The 25,543-nt window shown below is 46.1% G+C and overlaps 3 protein-coding genes and 1 non-coding gene across 4 annotated transcripts in view; 2 read left to right on the top strand and 2 right to left on the bottom strand.

Moving 5' to 3' along the window:
* LOC144670280 (histone H2B 1.1-like) overlaps window positions 1-25,543 on the top strand; it is a 495,251-nt gene that overhangs the window by 48,396 nt on the left and 421,312 nt on the right. The window lies entirely within an intron of this gene.
* LOC144670308 (histone H2B-like) overlaps window positions 1-25,543 on the bottom strand; it is a 518,579-nt gene that overhangs the window by 240,308 nt on the left and 252,728 nt on the right. The window lies entirely within an intron of this gene.
* On the bottom strand, window positions 8,108-8,179 carry trnam-cau (transfer RNA methionine (anticodon CAU)). The gene has a single exon. It is a non-coding gene; the product is annotated as a tRNA-Met (tRNA).
* On the top strand, window positions 24,141-24,806 carry LOC144670279 (histone H1-like). The gene has a single exon (XM_078532767.1). The coding sequence runs from the start codon at window positions 24,141-24,143 to the stop codon at window positions 24,804-24,806; it is 666 nt and encodes a 221-aa protein (XP_078388893.1).

The raw sequence follows: 25,543 nt of genomic DNA, 5'->3' as shown, positions 1-25,543 counted from the left end.
AGTCAGGAGGTGAGTTACTCATCGCATCCTGAGAGACAGGATTCAATCCTGAAAGATAGGATTAACTGTCATGTGGAAAGGTATGGACTAGTCAGGGATGGTCAGCATGGATTTGTTAAAGGAAGGTCTTGCCTCACAAATTTGATTGAATGCTTTGAGGAAGTGATAAGAAGGGTTGATGAAGGTGGTGCAGTGGATGTTGTGTACATGGATTTTAGCAAGGCATTTGACAAGGTCCCACATGGCAGATTGGTCAGGAAAGTAAAAGCCCATGGGATTCAGGGCAATGTGGCAAACTGGATAAAAGGTTGGCTTTGTAACAGGAAACTAAGGGTAATAGTCGATGGATGCCCTTGCGAATGGAAAGTTGTCTCAAGTGGTGTTCCACAGGGCTCGATGTTGGGACCCTTGCTGTTTGTGTTATATATTAACAATATGGACGTGAACACAGTGGGGGCACGATTGGGAAATTTGCAGATGACACAAAGATTGGCCGAGTAGTGGATAGTGTAGAGGATAGCCATAATCTCCAAAATGATATAGATGGGTTGGTGGAGTGGGCAGTAAAGTGGCAGATGGATTTTAACATAGAGAAGTGTGAGGTCATACATTTAGGGAGGTCAAACAGTTACAGGGATTACACAATAAATGGGAATATACTAAGAGGGGTAGATGAAGTGAGAGATCTTGGCGTACAAGTACACAGGTCCCTGAAGGCAGCAGTTCAAGTAGACAAGGTTGTAAAAAAGGCATATGGAATGCTCTCCTTCATTGGCAGAGGTATAGAATATAAAAGTAAGGATATAATTTTGGAGTTGTATAAAACACTGGTGAGGCCACAACTGGAGTATTGTGTGCAGTTCTGGTCACCACATTACAAGAAGGACGTAATAGCTCTGGAGAGAGTGCAGAGGAGGTTTACAAGAATGTTGCCAGGGTTAGAAAAGTGTAGCTACGAGGAGAGATTGGATAGGGTGGGGTTTTTTCCTTCGAGCAAAGAAGGCTGAGAGATGACTTGATTGAGGTGTACAAAATTATGAGGGGAATAGATAGAGTGGACAGGATAAAATTGTTTCCCTCGGTGGAGAAATCAAGAACCAGGGTACATAGATTCAAGATAAGTGACAGAAAGTGTAGGGGGAACATGACGAAGAACTTTTTTACGCAGAGGGTAGTGGGTGTCTGGAATTCGCTGCCCAAGTTGGTGGTAGAGGCAGAAACTCTAAACTCTTTTAAAAAGTACCTGCATCTGCACCTTAAGTGCTGTAAGCTGCAGGGCTATGGGCCGGGTGCAGGAAGGTGGGGTTAGAAAGGGCACCTGGGTGTCCTTGGGCTGGCATGGACAAGATGGGCTGAATGGCCTCCTTCTGTGCTGTAACTTTTCTATGGTTCTATGATTCCGAGCCTCTGAGCTGCTCTCGTAGCAACTGTATTTATATGACCAGTCCAGTTCAGTTTCTGGTCAATGGTAATTCCCAGGATGTTGATAGTGGGGGATTCAGTGATGGTAATGACATTGAAAGTCAAGGGCCAATGGTTGGATTCTCTCTTGTTGGATATGGTCACTGCCTGACACTTGTGTGATGCAAATTTTACTCGCCACATGTCAGCCCAAGCCTGGGTATTGTCCAGGTCTTGCTGCATTTGGACATGGACTGCTTCAATATCGCGACTCGCGAATGGTGCTGAACATTGTGGAATTATCAGCGAACATCCCCACTTCTGACCTTATGATGAAAGGAAGGTCATTGATGAAGCAGCTGAAGATGGTTGGGCCGAGGACACTACCCTGAGGAACCCCTGCTGTCATGTCCTTGAGATGAGGTGACTGACCTCCAACAACCACAACCATCTTCCTTTGTGCTAGGTATGACTCCAGCCAGCGGAGAGTTTCCCCCCCGATTCCCACTGACTCCAGTTTTGCTCGGGCTCCTTGATGCCACACTCGGTCAAATGCTGCCTTCATGTCAAGGACAGTAACTCTCACCTCACCTCGGGAGTTCAGCTCTTTTGTCCGTGTTTGAACCAAGGCGGTAACGGGGTCAAGTGCTGAGTGGCCCTGGCGGAACCCAAACTGGGCACCAGCGAGTAGGTTATTGCTAAACAAGTGCCGCTTGATAGCACTATTGATGACCCCTTCCATTACTTTACTGATGGTGGAGAGTAGACTGATGGGGCGGTAATTGGCTGGGTTGGATTCGTCCTGCTTTGTGTACAGGACAGACCTGGGCAATTTTCCACATACCTGGGTAGATGCCAGTGCTGTAGCTGTACTGGAACAGTTTGGCTAGGGGCGCAGCAAGTTCTGGAGCACAAGTCTTCAGTACCATTGCTGGAACGTTGTCAGAGTCCATAGCCTCTGCAGTATCCAGTGCCTTCAGCTGTTTCTTGATATCACATGGAGTGAATTGAATTGGCTGAAGACTGGCATCAATGGAGGAGGTCCAAATGGATCATCCACTTGGCACTTCTGGCTGAAGATTGTTGCGAATGCACCAGCCTTATCTTTTGCACTGCTGTGCTGGACTCCTCCATCATTGAGGATGGGGATATTTGTGGAGCCATCACCTCCACTGAGCTGTTTGATTGTCCACCATCATTCACGATTGGATGTGGCAGGACTGCAGAGCTTAAATCTGATCCGTTTGTTGTGGAATCGCTTAGTGCTCTCTACCACTTGCCGATTATGCTGTTTGGCATCCAAGTAGTCCTGTTTTATAGCTTCACCAGGTTGACACCTCATTTTTATGTATGTCTGGTGCTGCTCCTGGCATGCCCTCCTGCACTCTTCATTGAACCAGGGTTGATCCCCTGGCTTGATGGTAATGGTAGAGTGGGGGATATGCCAGGCCATGAGGTTACAGATTGTGTTCGAGCACAATTTTACTGCTGCTGAAGCATCCTCATGGATGCTCTGTCTTGAGTTGATAGATCTGTTTGAAATCTATCCCGTTTAGCATGGCGGTAGTGCCACACAACACGATGGAGGGTATCCTCAATGTGAAGGCGGGACTTCATCTCCACAATGACTGTGCGGTGGTCACTCCTACCAATACTGTCATGGACAGATGCATCTGCAGCAGGCAGGTTGGTGAGGATGAGGTCAAATATGTTTTTCCCTCTTCTTGGTTCCCTCACCACCTGCCACAGACCCAGTCTAGCAGCTATGTCATTTAGGACTCGGCCAGCTCGGTCAGTAGTGGTGCTACCGAGCTATTCTTGGTGATGGACATTGAAGTACCCCACCCAGTGAACATTCTGCACCCTTGCCACCCTCAGCCCTTCCTCCAAGTGATGTTCAACATGTAGGAGCACTGATTCATCAGTTATTATATGTGAGAGCGTAATTTAAATCTCTGTAAGTCTCTGTTCCAGTTATGAGAGTGGAACAAACTCTCGGACAACCTTTACTGTAAATGATTGTGGAATTCACTCTGTCAGTCTCTTGTTGTATGAGAATGTGGAATTAACTCCTTAGGTCAATTTCTGTTACTGTATGTGAGTGTGGAATTAACTCTCTGTCGGTCAGTCTCTGTTATGTATGAGTGTGGAATAAACAAACAATTTGTGAGCCTCTGTTACTGTCAGTGTGGAATTAACTCTATCGGTCAGTCTCTGTTACTGTATCTGAGTGTGGAATTAACTCCTTACGTCAGTCTCTGTTACTGTACGAGTGTGTGGAATTAACTCTCTATTGGTCAGTCTCGGTTACTGTGAGTGTGGAATTCTCTTTCCCAGTCTTTGTTAGGATATCTGTGAGTGGAATTAAGGACCTGTCAATTTCCATTAACGTTTCAGTGAGGAATTAACCTACAATAACAGAGACTGACAGAAACTAAGAGTGTTAGTTCCACACCCTCATATTAGTCTGTCTATGTTACTGTATGTGAGTGAGGGATAAACAAATAAATTCTCAGCCTCTGTTTCTGAGATTGTGAAATTAACCCTCCATTGGTCAGTCTGTTATTGTGACTGTGAATTAACTTTCAATCTATCAATCTCTGTCATGTGTGTAAGTGCGGATTTAGCTTTCTATCCAATCGTGACGGTTACTGTAGGTGAGTGTGAAATTAACTCTTTGTATGATAACCTGTTACTGTAGGTGAATATAGAATTAATTCTGTCAGTTTCTGTTACTGTATCGGACCATGGAAATAACTCTTTCAGGCTCTGTTACTTCAAGAAAGTTAATTTCACACTCACCATCTGTCAATCTGTGTTACTGTATATGAGTACGACATTAACTCTCAGTCTCTGTTATGGAGTGAGGAATTAAATCTCAATCGTTTAGTCTCTGGTGCTTTCTGTGGGTGTGGAATTCACATCTTACATGTCAACCTCTGTTACTGTACATGAATGTGGAAGTAATTCTGTACCTGTCAGTCTCAGTTATGCTCAGGGTGGTATTCACTCTCTGTCAGAATCAGTGACTGTGAGTGAGTGTGAAATTAAATTTCTGTTAGTTTTGGTTGCTGTGTGTGATTGTGGAATTATCTTCCTGTCAATGTCTATTTCTGTATGTGAGTGTGAATAAAGAGTGTAATAACCTGAATTACTGCATGTGTGTGGAATTAAATTTCTGTCAGTCAGTCTCTGTTGCTGTGAGTGTGGACAGGGTAGACAGGAAGACTTTTTTCCCCCATTGGTGGAAAGGTGGAGAAAAAGAGGGCGCAGATTTAAGGTAATTGGCCAAATTACCAATGACATCATGAGGAAAAACCTTGTTCATGCAGCAAGTGGCTAGGAGAAGTGCCTGAGATTGTGGGGAGGCAGAGTCAATCGAAGCATTCAAGAGGGAATCGGATTTTCATCAAAAGAGGAAAAATATGCAGGGCTATGTGGAAAAGGCGGTGAAGTGGCAAGAGGTGAACTGCTCCTTCAGAAGGCCAGCATAGACATAATGGGCAGAAAGGCCCCCTTCTGTGTTGTAATCATTCTATGATTCAAATAATTAACTCTCTGTCAATCTCTCTTACAGTATATGTGTGTGGGCGGAATTAACTCTGCCTGTCACTCTCTACTATTGTATGTGAATGTGAAATTTACTTCCTGTCAGTCTCTGTTACTGTACAGGAAACAGTTAATAACGTTTGATCAGAAATGGTTGGGCCCTACTGTTCTCAAAAGTGCTCATGGTTAAACTCATCAGCTTCTCCTCTCTCTACTCTCCAGTTCAAAGTCAGCCAACAGGAACATACCTTCAAAGTTATCGAGGAACGACTTCCACATCCAACATCCATTCTGATTCCAAGGGTTGTTCATTTCTCAGTTTGTGTTTCCGGCCTCGGTTTTGTGAGCGACACCTGCAATAATTCACTGACAAAATCATGTGGATACTGGAAATCTGAAATAAAGAGAGAAAATGCTGGAAATACACAGCACCTCAGGCAGCATCTGTGGAGAAAGAAAAAGAGTTCACATTTCGGGTCACTGACATTCAGTCTGCAATAAAACATTTACTAACACCTCCTCATGGTGGCTGCAGATCCCACAATTCCCTGCATCCCAGAAACCGCTCTATCAAATGCACTGACTTATCCGGGCATTCTGAGGTCGAACTTTTACCACTGCTACTTGCCTGCCTATTCCACCAACCTGCCTCTGTCCTTTAGAAGTTTAACACTATCCTCCTCACAGTTCAGAATACCTCCAACTTTCATCCACAAATTTTGAAACGGTGTCCCGTACACCCAGGTCTAGGTCATTAACATATAACATTTAAGAGCAGGGGTCCAAACACCGATCCCTGGCGAACTCCACTATAAATTTTCCTCCAGTCTGAAAAACAACCATTCACCACTACCCTCTGTTTCCTGTCACTCAGCCAATCCCATATCCATGTTGCTCTGTCCCTTTTATTCCATGAGCTGTAACTTTGTTGACAAGTCTGTTGTGTGAGACTTTATCAAATGCCTTTTGGAAATCCATGTAAACCACATGAACAGCATCACCCTCCCCAACCCTCTCTGTTACCGCATCAAAGACTCGGTGCAAACGGGAGAAAAAACCGGGAAGCGGCGGCTGGGATGGGGGAGGCGCTGCACCATCGGCTTCAAGGTGCCGTCCCCCGGGCGCCTCTCCGCACGTCCGCCGAACTCGGCGGCTCTGATTCGGGCTCTGAGAGCCGCTGAGACTCGGTGTTACTGAAGATGCGTTCGACAACGGTCAGCTTCCTATTGCTGTACCGCGCATGCTCAGCGCAGAAAGGATTTCCGGTGGACGATGAGCCTGCGCCTGCGCAGTGCGGCCCCCCTGGTAGACATAGGCCGTTTTATATCACCCGGTTATTCTGGGAAGCGATGTCCGCCAATTTCGCTATAAACTTCAACGTAATGGCAAGTGTTTGTGCTCAACCTTTTTGTGCAAACTCTTTTGTAATAAATCAGCCCCACTCCCCTCATCCTTTTGAATAGCCCTAAAATATTTTCCCTTCTGTAGTTGTTCGTTTCAGTTTTGAAAGTTTATATTGAATCTGCTTCCACCATCCTTTGCGGCAGAGCATTCAAGGTCACAGCCTTCTAAATAAATGACAAAGGATGATCCATTCAATGCAGAGGGTGGTGAGGAGGAAGGTGAAGACAAGGGGAAGATTATCTGAATCCTGGGAGAAAGGGAATTGGTTGGAGTAGAGGTCGTGAAAAGGAACAAAAATGGTTCGGGGCCCTGTCAATCGCAGAGAGGAGAGAAAATCAGTTGAGGAAAAAAAGAAGATAAATTAGCAGCGTTGGTATGGGATATTATCTCTCCTCACCAAAACAATTATTCCAGGTGAAACAGTGATTTAAGTGTACTTTCTTCAATTTAGTATCCCGTATTCACTGCTCACAATGTGGTCTGCTCTACATTAGAAAGATTGAGTGATTGCTTTGTGGAACATCTGTTCACACTGCAAGCATGACGCCGAGTTTCCGAACACATGTCATTTTAAGTTTCCATCTTGTGCTCACACTGACCTTTCTGTCCTCAGCATCTTGCAGTGTTCTTATTAATCTCAATGTAAGCTCGAGGAACGGTATCTCATCTTTCAATTGAGCACTTTAAACCCTTCCAACCTCAATACTGAGTATAACAATTTGAGGGCGTAATCTCAATCCCCATTGTGTATCATTTATATTGGATGTTTTGCTTTAATTCACATTTTTCTCTTGATTTTGCATGGCAGCTGTTCATTATCATTCACACATCCTTTAAACACATCTTTGGTTTTGTTACTTGTCCATTTATCTGAGCCTTGCACCATCAACTGTTTTGTCATTTAATCTCTTCTTCCTCCACCCTGATTTGGAAACCACAAGAGAAAGGGTTATACCAGATTCAATAATAAATAATGAGAGAGAATTAATTAATCTTCTGAGAGTAAATTAGCATCGAACAATGAGTGACCACAATGCGTTAGAGGCAAAGAAACGTCACAGAAATGTGACAACTTTCACCTTAGTTAAGGAAAATAAGGGCAGAATGAGCAGGAAGCTGAACGCATTAACTTCCAAACAGCTACTAACAGGCAAAAGGAAACAATCCGAGACACTCAAAGGAGTTTTTGGTACAATATGTATCTGATGCAAGGCCGAAGGAAGGAAACTTCACTTTCTCTGTTCATGGTGATTATGGAACTGAATTCCACGTTTAAATTAAGCAGGAATGTCGATATCTATCCTAAAAACGATTAACTGTCTTTGATATGATGCTGTCTTCACCATGATGGCACTTTTGTTCTTTTCGATGCTACATGTCACAGTGAGGAAGCTGTTGTCCAAATTAGATTGATGAATTACTGCAGGGTGTCATATATATCAGACGTACTAATAAATATAAACTTCACTATATTGTTTCCATCCCAGAAATTTCCGATTCAGGTAATTTTGGAGTGATAGTGTATGAGAAAAAAACATTCAGACTTTGCCAGCTCTTCGTGAGAAATGGGCTGACAGAAAGTCTCTGCTGGTGTGTGTTTGCAGCATTTGCCGCTAGTGTCCCGGTGTGAATAAAAGGAATTTGAGAGGTTTGTTGCAGATTTAAGTGTTTATGGGAAACGGAAATCCAATGTTGTAAACCATAAAGATCAGTTTATCGTAACAGCCATTGTTTCTTTTAGTCAGACCATAAATAGCAGAGGATGGTTTCGATCCATCGACCTCTGGGTTATGGGCCCAGCACGCTTCCGCTGCGCCACTCTGCTATATAGGATTACTGGATGATGAATATCAGTCTTGTGTGTTAGGGAAATAAGTAATCACTTGCTTTGTGCTATTTGGGCGAGAATACATGTATTGGGAGGATCAACTTAGCTACATATTTCCACTGTGTCACGCCAGAAACAGTCAGAAAAACACAGACAGAAAGGCAGCAAGAGACTGTCAGCATACACAAGGTGATAGAGAAAGATGCCGAGCAAATTAGCAAGACACCGAGATGGAGAGACTGATCACTTTTGTAAAGTTGTTTCTTGCTGCACAGAGATGTCCCTTGTTTGTCAATATGACTCCTATTGTGTAACGGTGCTTTCCGTTGTGTAAGTATGCACCCCGTTGTGTAACTATGCTCTCTGTTGTGGAACTGTGCTCTCTGCTGTGTAACTGTGCCCTCTGTTGTGTAACTGTGCCCTCTGTCATGTAACTGCGCTCTCTGTTGTGTAACTGCGCCCCTCTTGTGTAACTGTGGCCCCTGTTATTTAACTCTGCTCTCTGTTGTGTAATTGTGTTCTCTGTCATGTTACTGTGTTCTCTGTTGAGTAAGTGTGCTTTCTGTTATGTAACTGTGCCCCCTGCCCCCTGCTCCAGGGAGCAGACTCGGAGGGAGGAGCACCGGAGCTGTGACCTCGGGGCACAGAGTAACTAAAGCCAAAACTGAAAAAGTGACGTTACTGGAAAGCTGTGATCTGTTTGGTTGGTGGGAAATCTGCATCACATTTGAAAATAAAACACTGCAAAGCTAATTAATAAATTCATTAACTAAGTCGAGATGGCTGGGCAGGTGATGTGCTGTAGCTGTATGATGTGGGAGCTGGCAGATCCCATTGCGAGTCGCAGCGACCACATCTGCAGCATGTGTTGGTTGCTGGAGGAACTCCGGCTCAGAATTGATGAGCTAGAGTCCGAGCTCCGGATGCTGCAGCAGATCCGGGAGGGGGAGAGTTACCTGGACGCTTTGTTTCAGGAGGCGGTCACACGCGGTAGATTAAGAACCTCAAATTCGGTCAGTGGCCAGGGTCAGCAGGGTGTGACTGCAAGTGAGGCAGGTAGAGGGATCCTGTGTTCAGGAACAGAGGAGCATTAGCTCTTGACCTTGTCCAACAGGTACGAGGTACTTGCTCCCTGTGTGGAGGCCATGTTCTTTGGGAACTGGGCTGACCGATCCTTTGTCCCCTTCACTATCAGGGCTGACGGCCTGAAGGTGCTTGGGATATTGTTCGGAGGGACCGGGGCATGTGTTAGAAACTGGAAGGAGAGAGTGTCTATGGTGCAAAGAAAACTGGGCATGTGGGAGCGATGCTCCCTCTCTATTGTGGGTAAGAACCTGGTCATCTGGTGTGAGGCTCTCTCGCTGTTGCTGTACGTGGCGCAGGTCTGGCCCATTCCAGACTCCTGCGCGATGGCGATCACCTGAGCCATCTTTTCCTTTATCTGGAGGTCGAAAATGGATCGTGTCCGCAGGGATGCGATGTACAAGCCTTTAGATAAAGGGGGAAAAATGTGCCCAACATCGCCCTCGTACTCCTCCCCACAGATGCTGCCAGACCTGCTGAGTTTTTCCTGGTATTTTTCTTTTTGTTTTGGATTTCCAGCATCCGCAGTTTTTTTGCTTTTATTGCCCTCATACTGATGGCCACCTTTGTGTGTGGCTGCATCAAGCTGTGCGTAGACCCTCGGTACGCAAACACCAAGTGTCACTACGTGCTGAGGTTCTACCTGCTCCCGGTGTTGCGAAGGATGGGTCTGGCCATGCTGCCGCGGAACGCTCCAAGTAGTTGGACCGTGCTGCACCACCTGGCCCTCGTAAAAAATTTATGCAGAGAAACACCTTTGACCACAAGTCTATCATGCAGTGGTCGGCACGTAACATCTTAGAGGCCCTGCGGGAAAAGGAGAGGGTGGATCCTGTGGGATGGTTCCCCGAGCAGACTGTCAAAGTCATTTGGCAGAATGCCTCATCACCAGAACTTTCCAACAAACACCAAGACGTAGCTTGGCTGGTGGTGAGAAAGGCCCTCCCCGTCAGATCCTTCCTACACACCAGGAGTCTCACCCCCTCTGCACGTTGCCCTCGAGGTGGCTGTGGTGGGGAAGAGACCGTTGTTCACCTCCTTGCGGATTGTGACTTTAGAAAGAAGGTCTGGAGAGAGATGCAGTGGTGTCTGTCAAGGTGCATCCCGAGCAGTTCTGTGACATAGGACTCTGTGCTTTACGGGCTGTTCCCAGGGACGCACACCGAGACAAATATCAGCTGCAGCTGGAGGATCATCAACTTGGTGAAAGACGCTATTTAGTCTGCCCAAAACTTGTTGGTCTTCCAGCGCAAAGAGTTGTCCCTGACCGAGTGTTGCAGACTGGCACATTCCAAGGTCCAGGACTACGTGCTGAGGGATGCAATAAAGCTTGGGGCAGCTGCCGCAAAGGAGCAATGGGGAAAGCCCTTTCTGCCACAGTGCATCGACGGACTAGGAACTGTTGAGAGCCCCTCAGGCTGTTCAGCTCAAAATGAATGTATGCAGTGAATACTTAATGTATTATAAAAGTATTGAAGCACCTCAGAGTGCAACATGATGTATGTTGATGACTCCAATACCATTGTCTGATTGTCTGCATTAACCAGATTGAAAGTTTGTAATATTCATTGATTGTAATGATGTACCTTGTGATACATGTGTAAAAATTGAATCTGATTGTACTTATGTGATGGTGATTTTGAAATGGTTTGGAATGTTCTTCCAGACATTTTATTAATAAAGTATATTTTTCAAAAAAAAAGTACTCGCTCCCTGTGTGGATGAGGAGCAAGGCTGTAGGGAGGATGAGCCTGCTGACCATGGAACCGTGGCACAGGAGGCCATTCAAGAGGGCGGAGCAAAAAGACAAGTGGTCGTTGTAGGGGATTCTATAATTAGGTGAATTGATAGCATCCTTTGTAAGCAGGATCGAGAGACCCGCATGGTATGTTGCCTGCCCAGTGCCAGTGTGAGGGTCATCTCTGACCGGCTTGAAAGGATATTGGAGAGGGAGGAGGAGAATCCAGTTGTTGTGGTCCACGTCGGGACAAATAGCATAGGTAAGACGAGGAAAGAGGACCTGTTTGGGGATTATCTGGAACTAGGAACTAAATTAAAGAACAGGTCCTCAAGGGTTATAATCTCTGGATTACTACCCGAGCCACGTGCAAATTGTCATAGGGATGCAAGAATAAGGGAAGTAAACACGTGGCTAAAGGAGTGGTGCGGGAAAGAGGGGTTCCATTTCGTGGGGCACTGGCATCAGTATTGGAACAGGAGGGATCTGTACCATTGGGACGGTCTCCACCTGAACCGACCTGGGACCAATGTTCTAGCGAAAAGGGTAAATAGGGTGGTCAACAGGACTTTAAAATAGAAAGTGGGGGGGAAGGGAAGGGGAAAACTCCAGGAAGTATGACTAATGGGAAACAAAGCAGCAGGTTAGCGTGTGGGGGTTGGATTCAACTTCATGGAAAATTATGAACAAACTGAAAAGAAAGGAGAGTCCAGGAGAGGCTATTAAAGTCTCCAGAACACAAAATAGGACAGAGTGTTTGGAACGGGCTAGGAATCTAATTTCAAGCACATCAGATAAAGGGACGACAATGAGAAGGGGGATGGGAAATACAGGACTGAAGGTGTTGTATCTGAATGCATGCAGTATACGAAATAAGGTAAATCAGCTTGTGGCACAGATTGAAATTGGCAGATATGATGTGGTGGGCATCAGGGAGACATGGCTGCAAGGGGATCATGACTGGGAGCTAAATATCCAAGGATATACATCCTCTTGAAAAGGTAGGCAGGTTGGCAGAGGGGGTGGGGTTGCTTTGTTAGTAAGAAATGAAATTAAACCGATAGCAAGAAACGACGTAGGGTCAGATGATGTAGAATCTGTGTGGGTAGAGTTGAGGAACCACAAAGGTAAAAAAAGGAAACATAATGGGAGTTATGTGCAGGCCTCCGAACAGTAGTCAGGATGTGGAACACAAGATACACCAGGAGATAGAAAAGGCGTGTAAGAAAGGCAAGGTTACAGTGATCATGGGGGATTTCAATATGCAGGTAGACAGGGAAAATCAGGTTGGTAGTGGATCCCAAGAAAAGGAATTTGTGGGATGTCTCCGAGATGGCTTTTTGGAGCAGCTTGTAGTTGTGCCCACTAGGGAACAGGCAATTCTAGATTTATTGATGTATAATGAGGCAGATTTGATAAGGTAGCTTAAGGTGAAGGAACCCTGAGGAGGAAGTGACCATAATATGATAGAATTTACCCTGCAATTTGAGAGGAAAAAGCTGGTATCAGGTATTACGGTATTACAGTTGAATAAAGGCAACTATAGACGCATGAGGGAGGAGCTGGCCACAATTGACTGGGAGATGAGCCTCGCAGGAAAGGCAGTGGAACAGCAATGGCAGGAGTTTCTGTGAGTAATTTGGGAGACACAGCAAAAATTCATCCCTAGGAAGAAGAAGCACACTAAAGGGAGGACGAGGCAACCATGACTGACAAGGTAAGTCAGGCACAGCATAAAAGCTAAAGAGAAAGCATACAATGCGGCGAAGAGCAGTGGGAAACCAGGAGATTGGGAAGCCTACAAAGACAAACAGAGGACAACTAAAAAAGAAATAAGGAGGGAGAAGATTAAATATGAGGGTAAACTAGCCAGTAATATAAAAGAAGATTGCAAGAGGGTTTTTAGATATATAAAGGGTAAGAGAGAGGCAAAAGTACACATTGGGCGGCTGGAAAATGACGCTGGAGAAGTAGTAGTGGGGAACAAATAAATGGCGGAGGAACTGAATATGTACTTTGCATCAGTCTTCACGGTGGAAGACACGAGTAACCTCCCGAAAGTTCAAGAGAGTCGGGGGGGCAGAGGTGAGTATGGTGGCCATTACCAAGGAGAAGTGCTAGGAAAACTGAAAGGTCTGAAGGTGGATAAATCACCTGGACTAGATGGATTACACCCCAGAGTTCTGAAGGAGATAGCTGAAGAGATAGTGGAGGAGTTAGTGGTGATCTTTCAGGAATCACTGGAGTCAGGGAGGGTCCCAGAGGACTGGAAAATCGCTAATGTAACCCCCCTATTTAAGAAGGGAGTGAGGCAAAAGACGGGAAATTACAGGCAGATTAGCTTGACCTCGGTCGTTGGTAAGATTTTAGAGTCCATTATTGAGGATGAAATTTCAGAATACTTTGAAGTGCATGGTAAAATAGAGCAAAGTCAGCATGGTTTTATCAATGGGAAGACCATGCCTGACAAATGTGTTAGAATTCTTTGAGGAGGTAACGAGTAGCTTAGACAAAGGATAGCCAATGGATTTTATCTACTTGGACGTCCAGAAGGCCTTTGTCAAGGTGCCGCACAGGAGGCTGCTCAGTAAGATAAGAGCCCATGGTGTTAGAGGCAAGGTACTAGCATGGATAGAAGATTGGCTGTCTGGCAGGAGACAGAGAGTGGGGATAAGGGGGTCCTTCTCAGGATGGCGACCAGTAACTAGTGGAGTTCCGCAGGAGTCAGTGTTGGGGCCACAACTTTTCACTTTATGCATTAATGATTTAGATGAAGGAACTGAGGGCATTCTGGCTAAGTTTGCAGATGATACAAAGATAGGTGGAGGGATAGGTAGTATTGAGGAGGCGGCGAGCCTGCAGAAGGATTTGGACAGGTTAGGAGAATGGGCAAAGAAGTGGCAGATAGAATACAACGTGGGGAAGTGTGAGGTCATGCACTTTGGTAGGAAGAATAGAGGCATAGACTATTTTCTAAATGGGGAGAGAATTCAGAATTCTGGAGTGCAAAGGAACTTGGGAGTCCTAGTCCAGGATTCTCTTAACGTTAACTTGCAGGTTGAGTCAGTTGTTAGGAAGGCAAATGCAATGTTGGCATTTATTTAGAGAGGACTAGAACATAAAAGCAGGGATGTGCTGCTGAGGGTTTATAAGGCTCTGGTCAGACCACATTTAGAATACTGTGAGCAATTTTGGGACCCGAATCTCAGGAAGGATGTGCTGGCCCTGGAGAGGGTCCAGAGGATGTTCACGAGAATGATCCCAGGAATGAAAGGCTTAACATATGAGGAACGTTTGAGGACTCTGGGTCTATACTCGATGGAGTTTAGAAGGATGAGGGAGGATCTGATTGAAACTTACAGAATACTGAAAGGCCTGGGTAGAGTGGACGTGCGGAAGATGTTTCCATTGGTAGGAGGGACTAGGACCCGAGAGCACAGCCTCAGAGTAAAGTAACTTTCAGAACAGAGATGAGGAGAAACTTCTTTAGCCAGAGAGTGGAGAATCTATGGAATTCATTGCCACAGAATGCTGTGGAGGCCAGGTCATTGATTGTATTGAAGACCGAGATAGATAGGTTCTTGGTTGGTAAGGGGATCAAAGGTTACGGGGAGAAGGTGGAAAAATGGGGTTGAGAAACTTATCAGCCATGATTGAATGGCGGAGCAGACTCCAAGGGGCGAATGGCCTAATTTCTGCTCCTATGTCTTATGGTCTTATGGTCTAACTGTGCTCTCTGTTGTGTATAACCGTGCTCTCTGTAGTCTAATTCTGTTCTCTGTCGTTTAATTATGCTCTATGTTGTGTAACTGCACCTTCTATTGTGTAACTGCCCCCTGTTGTTTAACTGTGCTTTCTGTTGTGTAACAGTGCTCTCTGTTATGTAATTGTGTTCTCTGTTATATAGCTGTGCACTCAGTGATTCATAAAGGTCTATAGCACAGAAGGAGGCCATTCTTCCCATCGTGTCCTCGCCTGTCATCAAAGGTCTGACTAATCTCATTTCCCAGCACTTGGCCCAAAGCCTTGGGGGCTATGGCAACATAACTGAAAACGTAAATACTTCTTAAATGTTACCAGAGTTTCTGACTCAACCACCCTTGCCTGCATTGAGTTCCAGACTCCCACCACCCTCTTTCTGAAAATACATCTTCTCTATTCCCCTCCTATCCTTTTATCTCTTACCTTATATCAATGCCACCTGGTTTTTGACCCCTCTACTCATGGGAAAAAAAAGTAGTGCTTTTATATCCACCCTGCCTATTCCCTTCATAATCTTATACACCTCTATCAGGTCTCCTCTCAACCTTCACTGTTCCAAGGAAAACAACCCCAGCTTATCCAATGTTTCCTCATAGCTTAGACCCTCCAGCCCAGGCATCACCCTGGTAAATCTCCTCTGCATCCTCTCCAGTGTAGTCATCACCCTTCCTATAATGTGGTGACCAGAACTACATGCAGTAATCCAGTTGTGGCCTAACCAGCGTTTTATACAGTTCTAACATAACCTCCCTGCTCTTGTGTTCTATGCCTCAGCTAATTAAGCCAACATCCCATATGCCTTCTAACCGCCTTATATACCTGCCATGCTACCTTCAGGGATTTGTGAGTATGCACTCCAAGGTCCCTCTCAGCTTCAGTACTTTCCAGGGTCCTACCATTCATAGTTTAATTCCTTGCCTTGTTAGCAACCCCACCCCCCCCACCCCCACCCCACACCCAAGGGTATTACCTCACACTTTTCCGGGTTGACTTCCAATTGACACTGCTCTGCACCTGACCGGTCCATTGATCTCCTCCTGCAGTTTACGGCTATCCTCCTCAGTATTTACCACCCTACCAATTCTCGTGTAAGCTGCAAAATTCTTGATCATATCCCCTACATTTAAGTCCAAATCATTCATGTACACCACAAACAGCAAGAGCCCCAACGCCGAATCTTGTGGAACCCCACTGGAAACCGGCCTTCAGTCACAGAAATATCCCTCTACCATCACCCTCTGCTTCCTGCCTCTCAGTAAATTTTGGATCCAACATGTCACTTTGTCTTGGATCCCATGGGCTCTTACTTTCTTGACCAGTCGGCCATGAAGGACTTTATCAAAAGCCTTGCTAAAGTCCATGTAGTCCACACCAAATGCATACCCTCATCAACACTCCTGGTTACCTCCTCAAAAAATTCGATCAAATTTGTCAAACACGACCATCCCTTAACAAATCCATGTTTACTATCCCTGCTTAATCCGTGTCTCTCCAAGTGCAGATATATTCTGTCCCTCAGAATTCCTCCCCACCACCGAGGTTAAACAGAATGTCCTGTAATTTGCTGGTCTATCCCTTCCTCCCTTTTTCAATAATGAGACAACGTTAACAGTCCTCCAGTCCCCTAGCAACTCACCTGTGGCCAGAGAGGATTTTAAAATTACTGTCAGGGCCCTTGATATCTCTTCCCTTTCCTCTCTCAACAGCCTGGGATACATCCCATCCAGGCACGGGATTTATCCAATTTTAAGGCTGCTAAGCCCATTCGTACCTCCGATTTCACATTCCTCCACCCAAATGTCTATATCTGCATCGTACTTTTCCATTGTGCAGACTGACACAAAGTATTCATTGAGGATTGTACCTACGTCTCCCAGGTCCACACACAGATTACCTCTATGATCAGGAATAGGCCCTACTCTTTCCCTAGTTATTCTCTAAATCTTTATATGTTAAAAGAAATCCTTTGGGTTTTCCTTTATTCTAACCACCAATGCTTTCTCATGCACTCTCTTAGCTTTCCTAATTTCATTCTTAAGTTCCCCTCTGCACTTCACCGTCCAAACTTATCCTTTTCTATAACTTTCCTAAATCTAACTGAGTTATGGTCACTATCTCCAAAATACTCCCCTACTGATATGCCTACCACCTGCCTGAGCTGATTTCCGAATATTAGGTCCTGAACTGCCCCCTCCATTGGTGAGCTTTCCACGCACTGGCTAAACAAGTTCTCCTGCATGCAATTTAAGAATTTTGCTCCCTCCCTACCTTGCACACTAAAACTATCCCAGTTAAAATTTGGGTCGGAAAAATCCCTCTATTGTGTAACTGTGCTCTCTGTTGTGTAACTGTGCCCTCTGTTGTGTAACTGTGCTCCCTGTGGTGTAACTATGCTCTCTGCTGTTGAGGGATCTTCACCATCGTGTAAGTGCTTCCCTGTCAAGTAAACGTGTTTCTGTCTGTGTACAGATGTTCTCTTCCCTGTTCTGTAAATACGTTCTCCGTTGCTCAGTGATGATGTTTTCTGTTGGGTAAATATTTCTTCCGGGGGCCTTGATTTTCCCCGTCATGTTAATGTGTTCCATGTTGTGTTCAGATGTTCCCCCTTCTTGTGTGAAAATCTGGTTAAGCTACTACTGGACTACAATCATCATTTCTCGAATGCATTTGTTACCCTCTAGTAGTCAATGTGATTGTGCAATACATTCCGAGAACTCTGTTATGAAACATGAGGGAGATTTGTTCTGTATATGTCCATCACAGATGGTGTTTGTGAGTGTAGCATTCATTCTGTGTCTCAGTCTCTGGAACAGTTTGTGAGAGTGAGATTCCTTCTTTATGGGTCAATGTTTGGTACTGTTTGTGGGGGTGGGAATAATTCTGTTTCAGTCAGTGGTGCTGAATGTCAGCATGAGAATCATTCTGTATCTATCAGACCCCATTGCTGCCAGGGGAAGTGGGATTAATTCTGTCTCTGAATGTCTCTGGTATTCTTATTATTATTCAGGCCTTCGGGATAGAGGATGATTTGCTTTCACTCCTGTTAAGTGGGTTCTGAAATAGATAAGATGTCCAATGCGTGATTTAAAAAAAAACATTCATGTGGGCTTCGCTGGCTTATTGCATATCCCTAGTTGCCCTTGTTCAGGGGTATTTGAGTGTTAATCAAATTGAGGTAGGTCTAGAGTCACATGTCGGCCAGACCAGGTAAGGACGGCAGATTTACTTCCCTAAAGGGCATTAGTGAACCAGGTGGGTTCTTACAACAATGGTTTCATGGTCATCATTAAGCTTTTAATTCCAGATTTATATTGAATTCAAATTCCACCATCTGCTGTGGTAGGATTGGAACCAGGGTCGCCGGAGGCATTGCCCTGGGTCCCTGGATTACTAATCCAGTGACAGTCTGATCTGCAGTCTCTGCCACATGTGGGGCTTGTTGTGCTTGAAGGCCGGGTGGATGAGTTGTTTGGAGGTTTGTGTTCCCTCTCTCTCCCTCTCCGAACAAATGGAGTCAGTGTCTGATTCCACTACAGTCCTGCAGCACCCAGCTACTGCAGACCAAGGACTTGGACCACTTTACAACAATTTCCTGCCCTCCAGAAACAATCCACTGCTCTATGAATGGGACTGAGTGACAGAGCAGAGGGTCCTGCACAGGTCAAATTACTAGTCCCCGCCCCACTGAGAATACATTTATGTTTTTATTTGTTCACAGGATGTGGGAGCCACTTACCAGGCAAGAATCTATTTGTCGATTCCTAATTGCCCTTCAGGCCAGATCCTACTGAGTTGCTGCTTTTTGTTCTGGTTTTTCGTAATGACTATTAATTGAAAAAATATTTTAGTCTATTTTGTATTTGCTACCTCCCCTCTGCTTGAGTTATTATAAATACTCTTTTCTTCCGACAGGCAAATACTTGAAAGCAGCAGAATAAATGGAGTGGTTCCGTGACACAAGGAGGAGTGCAGCCAGCTCATTCTCACACAGTAAGTACAGTATCACTCACAGAGAGCAGAGACATCAGTTCCACAATCACCAACAACACAGTAATTTTGACGGGCACTGAGCCCAAGTCCCAGAAATGTATATTCAATCAAACAGAGCAGAAGAGTGAGTTAACCAGATGGGTTTTTATCGATGGGAGTTTCAAGATTATTAAAAAACTAAATGTCACCAGCAGCTGTGGTGGGATTTGATCCCGCGCCTCCATAACATTATCCTGAGCGGGTCCTGATGGGTCTCGACAGGGTGGATGTGGAGAGGATTTTTCCTCTTGGAGGAGAATCTAGAAGTCGGGGTCACTGTTTAAAAATAAGGGATCGCCCATTGAATACAGAGATGAGGAGATTTTTTTCTCTCAGAGGGTAGTGAGTCTTTAGAACTCTCTCCCTCAAAAGGCGGCGGAAGCGGAGTCTCTGAATGTTTTTAAAGCAGAGCTACATAGATTCGTGATAAGCAAGAGGGTGAAAGGTTATCGAGGGTAGGCAGGAATGTGAGGTGGAGGTTACAATCAGATCAACCAAGACGTTACTGAATGACGGAGCAGGCTCGATGGGCCGAATGGCCTCATCCTGCTCTTTATTCCTTCTGTTCATAAGTTCATTTGCCTGGAACTCTAGACTCCCTCTCGATCATCTCCACTCATAAAACTGGCACCGAAACCAACCGGCCGCTGTTTAAAACGTGCCCGTCCTACTTCTCACCTGGTGCCTGCAATAGCTGCTCTTTGTCTGACTCCCCACATCCTGACTGTCCGGCTCTGTTCCCACTCCTCACTGTCCAATACCAACAAACCGGGGGAGCGGGAACTCAATCAGGAATATTCACTGCTGCTTTATGGGGAGAAAGCTGCAATGATTCTCAATAACAGCTTCTTGCCATTCTGTCTCCCTCCTCCCAGGAGGCTGCTGTTTGTTCCCTTCCCCCAAGACCGGGGTCTCTCCATTGGCGGCTCTTCCTGTCCCAGGTCGAACAATGGGAGAGCAGCGCGCATGCGCTCTTCCGCTCACCGCATCACCCCCCCCCCCCCACCACCACCACCCCGTTCCGCTCTGGTGACGGGTCGGAATGACGCATGCGCAGAATTCTACAACATTGCGTGAAACTATTTTGTTTGGAAATGTTCTCCAATTCACTTTTATCCGAGATTCAGCAAAAGACCTGGAGCTTATGGGGAGGAAACAACGACAACTGGGACTTGCCCCGGCAAGAAACTCATTCTGGGATCTTTCTGTGCAGACTGTTTGGTATTCAGGGGCCAGTCTTCACAAAGCAATCCTGCAGAATCACTGGAGGAGCCCGGGAGTCGGGGTGTTTGCTGGGACCGTGAATGAGTTAATATCAGACAGGAACTTTCCAGATTCATCTGATCCAAGTGAAACACTCGCTGGGAGTAATATCCAACGGCCCTGAGCTGCAGGGAGTACAACAGGGAAGAGAGGGTTAAACATGGGCCATTGTTTCTCACTCACTGACACTGTCATCGAGCCATACAGCCACAGAGTCATGGAGACATTACTACTCAGAAGGAGGTCATTCGGCCCATCCAGTCCATACTGACTGTCTGTAGAATAATCCAGTCAGTCCTATTCTCCTGCTCTATCCCTGCGACTTTATTTCCCATAGGCGCCCACACAATTTCCGTTTGAAATCTCCATTTCCACAATGCCCATAGGGATCAAGATCCAGGTCATTACCTGGAGAGTAACAAAGTTCTAGCACACATCCCCCCTGCACATCTTGTCTTAAATTTTAAATCCGTATCCATTAATCCTTCTACCCTCAGCTCATGGGAACAGTTTTCCTTTGTTCACCTGATCTAATCCTATTATAATCTTGTACACCTCTCTCAGACCTCCCCTCAATTTCGTTTTCTTCAAGTAGAGCGGCTTCAGATTCTCCAACCAACCTTGCAGCTATAACCCCTCATGCCTGGAACTATTCTAGTAAATCTCCTTTGCACCATCTCAAAGACACTCACATCCTTCCAAAAGTGTGGTGACCAGAAATAGGCGCATTATTCTAGTTGCAGCCTAAACAAAGCTTTATAAAGGTTAAACATAACGTTCCTGCTTTTATGCTCAGCATCTCTGTTGATGAAATCAAGGATCCCATCTGCTTTCCTAACTACTCTCTCAAAATGTCCTGTCACCTACAAAGATCTAAAGATTTTCGGGCCCTCTGACCCTGCACAATTTTTAGAACGGGAACATTAAGTTTATAAACAAAAAGCTAAAAGCTACTGCGGATGCTGGAAATCCAAAACAAAATAAAAACAGAATTACTTGGAAAAACTCAGCAAGTCTGGCAGCATCGGCGGAGAAGAAATCAGTCAACGTTTCGAGCCCTCATGGCCCTTCAGCAGAACTGAAGCATAGTTTCAACAAGGGAGAAATATAAATTGGTTTAAGGTGGGTGGGGGGGAAGAGACACATTGAGGGTGTGGTGTGAGCAGATAATCAAAAGATGTCAGAGACAAAAGGGTCAAAGAGGTGTTGAAGGTGGCGGTCTTTGTCTGAGAAAAGTGCTAATTAAGAATGCAAGACAGGATATTCAAAGTACAGCTCTAGTGGGGGTGGGGTGGAAAGACTAAAGGTTTTAGTTTTAGATTTAAAAATAATGGAAATAGGTGGGGAAAGAAGAATCTATATAAATTATAGAAAAAAAAGGCGGGTGGGGGGGGAAAAGAAACGGGGTGGGGATGGGGGGAGGGGGAGTTTAAGATCTAAAGTTGTTGAATTCAATATTCAGCCCAGAAGGCTGTAAAGTGCCTAGTCGGAAGATGAGGTGCTGTTCCTCCAGTTTGCGTTGGGCTTCACTGGAACAATGCAGCAAGCCAAGGACAGACATGTGGGCAAGAGAACAGGGTGGAGTGTTAAAATGGCAAGCGACAGGGAGGTTTGGGTCTTTCTTGCGGACAGACCGCAGGTGTTCCGCAAAACGGTCGCCCAGTTTGCGTTTGGTCTCTCCAATGTAGAGGAGACCGCATTGGGAGCAACGAATGCAGTAGACTAAGTTAGGGGAAATGCAAGTGAAATGCTGCTTCACTTGAAAGGAGTGTTTGGGCCCTTGGACGGTGAGGAGAGAGGAAGTGAAGGGGCAGGTGTTGCATCTTCTGCGTGGGCATGGGGAGGTGCCATAAGTGGGGGTTGAGGAGTAGGGGGTGATGGAGGAGTGGACCAGGGTGTCCCGGAGGGAACGATCCCTATGGAATGCCGTCAAGGGGGGTGAAGGGAAGATGTGTTTGGTGGTGGCATCATGCTGGAGTTGGCGGAAATGGCGGAGGATGATCCTTTGAATGCGGAGGCTGGTGGGGTGATAAGTGAGGACAAGGGGGACCCTATCATGTTTCTGGGAAGGAGGAGAAGGTGTGAGGGAGGATGCGCGGGATATGGGCCGGACACGGTTGAGGGCCCTGTCAACGACCGTGGATGGAAAACCTCAGTTAAGGAAGAAGGAGGACATGTCAGAGGAGCTGTTTTTGAAGGTAGCGTCATCAGAACAGATGCAACGGAGGCGAAGGAACTGAGAGAATGGGATGGAGTCTTTACAGGAAACGGGGTGTGAGGAGCTGTAGTCGAGGTAGCTGTGGGAGTCGGTAGGCTTGTAATGGATATTGGTGGACAGTCTATCATCAGAAATTGAGACAGAGAGGTCAAGGAAGGGAAGAGAAGTGTCAGAGATGGACCATGTGAAGATGATGGAGGGGTGGAGATTGGAAGCAAAATTAATAAATTTTTCCAGGTCCCGACGAGAGCATGAAGCAGCACCGAAGTAATCATCGATGTACCGGAGAAAGAGTTGTGGGAGGGGGCCGGAGTAGGACTGGAACAAGGAATGTTCCACATACCCCATAAAGAGACAGGCATAGCTGGGGCCCATGCGGGTACCCATAGCCACACCTTTTACTTGGAGGAAGTGAGAGGAGTTAAAGGAGAAATTGTTCAGTGTGAGAACAAGTTCAGCCAGACGGAAGAGAGTAGTGGTGGATGGGGATTGTTGGGGCCTCTGTTCAAGGAAGAAGCTAAGGGCCCTCAGACCATCCTGGTGGGGGATGGAGGTGTAGAGGGATTGGACATCCATGGTGAAGAGGAAGTGGTTGGGGCCAGGGAACTGGAAATTGTTGATATGACGTAAGGTGTCAGAGGAATCACGGATGTAGGTGGGAAGGGACTGGACAAGGGGAGAGAGAAGGGAGTCAAGATAACGAGAAATGAGTTCCGTGGGGCAGGAACATTAAGTTTATGCCTCCTCTCCCTAGCTCTTCTGTCAAAACACAGCACTGTTCCTGAGTGTGGGATTAATAATGTGTCTCTGCTACAGTATCAGTGAGAACTGAGGTTGCAGCTTCTGTCTTTCCAGGAGAAATTTTATGGATGGAATCATAATTTACAGGGATTTCTGCAACTGATGGATGTATTGTCTGGTCGCCTGAATCTCACCGCCCTCACTCACTCTGTCTCTGTCTATCCCTTCAGCCCCTCTCTATTGAATTACATATGAAGGAGAGGTACTGTTGTTTAGTGGCTGAGTGCACACAATCTGTATCTTCAAATGATCAAAAATAAGTATGCTTGTGAACAAGACAATAATTTAAACCAGTTACGGGTTAACCCTGTGCTTGGCTGCAGCCTCCTGAATCTGGGGAACAGACACTGTGAGCAGCTCCGGTCTCAGAGGGTTTAACAGTTACTGAGCTGGGAAACCACAACTAATCCCCGAGAATCCACGGCACAGGCCGAGAGGAGAGGAAAACCTGGCCTGGGAGCTGTAAATCTGAGACACAGTTTGTCCTGTCAATTTGTAGATGTGAACATTGTATCAGCGAGAGTGTGTTAAAGGGGCGGGCGGGTTAGACTAATGTCACTGTGTTTGTGTGTCCGACCTCAGCGCCAGATTTCCGAGTCCTTCTTGTATAAAATCACAAGATTTCCCTGTCATAAGATCGCGCTGCTCCCCTGCTCAGCCCTGAAGAGAGAATTTAAGGGAAATATTTCGTTAATTTCAAGATTTCAGTGGAAACACAGAGAAGAAGTCAGCGCTCGGCTGAGAGTGCGCGATCAAAGCAGCAAAGAAACGGGTTTAAATCGAAATTGTTGCCTTTAATTCGGATGGAACTTTCTCGACAACAAACATTCGGATTCTGTTAACAGAAGGAAGCGAGTGTGGGAATCTGAAATGTCCAATTTGAAGTGGAATTGGGGAGTTTATGAGGAGAGAGAAACACAGAGAGGCTGGAGGAGCCGGGAACTGACAGCAGGTTGTCTCTGCCCCGTCCGCTCCCTGTGTTTAAGTTGCTCTGAGCCGCCGGCACTGGTTTCATTTCTGATCCAGTTCTGACTGTCAGAGAGATTTTACACACAGTCTCGGATATGACTGATACTGCAGCCGCCGAAACGGCTCCTCCAGCCGCTGCCGCTCAAGTCAAATCTCCCAAGAAGAAGAAGGCGGCTTCCCGATCGAAGGCAGCCGGTCCCAAGATAGGCGAACAGATCCTCAAGATTGTGGCGGGTTGCAGCGATCGCAAGGGGATGTCCCTGGCCGCGATAAAGAAAGCTTTGTCTGGCAGCGGTGTCGATGTGGGGAAGCTCGGCTCCCAGATCAGGCTCAGTATCAGGAGGAAGGTGGAGAGCGGCTCCCTGGTGCAGGTAAAGGGACAGGGCGCCTCCGGCTCCTTCAAAATCCCTAAGAAGGAATCCCAGGGGAAAGTGGGAAAGGAGAAGAAACCAACAGCCAAGAAATCTTTAGCGAAGAAACCAGCGACCAAGAAGGTGAAAACAAAGAAACCAGCAGCTAAGAAATCTCCAGTCAGGAAAGTAGCAGCCAAGAAATCCCCAGCGAAGAAAGCAACAGTCAAGAAAACAAGCAGCAAGAAGGCGGCAACTCCAAAAAAGGCGGTGAAGAAAGCAGCGCTGAAGAAAAAATCTCCCCCCAAGAAGCTCACGGGCGGAAAGGCTTTAAAAAAAGTGGATAAATCGAAGGCCAAGCCCAAAGTGAAAGCAGCAAAGGCTAAGAAAGCAGCGCCAGGAAAGAAATGAAACCAGCCGAGCAAATTGTAAACCTCTGAACACAAAGGCTCTTCTCAGAGCCGCCCACGTCTCTCAGGAAAGAGCTGATCCCCGAATCAAATGTCCCTGTCCCGGCCCTGGGAGCAGGTTTCACACTGAAATGATTTTTATTCAATTGAAAATTCCCGGTATGTCACTGACATGCACTATACCCAGCCCCTCCCCCAATCTGCAATAAAACAGAGCGGTGTCCGTGCCCCATTGTAACTGGGGATTTGTTCAGCTGCTCTGTCAGTTTCTGCTCGTTTCCTTTTCACAGATTCAGGGTGAGAGTGTGTAAGACAGTTACCCGGGCGGAGAAACCCCGCGTTACAACTCAAAGCCCAACACATGAGTTTGTCTAATTCAGCTGGAGTGAGGTGTCGGTAAACTGCTCAACCCGCCTGGAGGGGAGGTGTGTGGGGATAGAACAGAAGCTGGGAGTGAAGTGGAAACAGGCGGATTTGACAGGATATAGTGTTTGTACTTGGGCGGGAATATTACTGAATTTTATTTGTAAAGCTCTTTATTTAAAAGCTGCGGGTCTCTAAAACCGTTGAACATGAAGCTCCAATCTATAAACTTTGTGCCGAGCGCTGTGTTAACTTCCATTGTCGAGAATTTAAAAACAAAGTCGTTTCTGGCAGGGAGGAGGCGGAGCTGGATTATCAAAGACATTCCTCTGTTCTGTCTGTCACTCAATCTCCTCCCCGTCCCGCCTCTCACTC

The sequence above is a fragment of the Cetorhinus maximus genome, chromosome 31 (assembly GCF_964194155.1).
Source record: "Cetorhinus maximus chromosome 31, sCetMax3.hap1.1, whole genome shotgun sequence".
NCBI classification, from domain to species: Eukaryota; Metazoa; Chordata; class Chondrichthyes; order Lamniformes; family Cetorhinidae; genus Cetorhinus; species Cetorhinus maximus.
This window is presented reverse-complemented; position numbering and strand designations above follow the sequence as displayed.

What these genes read in the sequence shown, in the direction of transcription:
- LOC144670279 (XM_078532767.1), top strand. Translation starts at nt 24,141, where the DNA reads ATGACTGATACTGCAGCCGCCGAAACGGCTCCTCCAGCCGCTGCCGCT.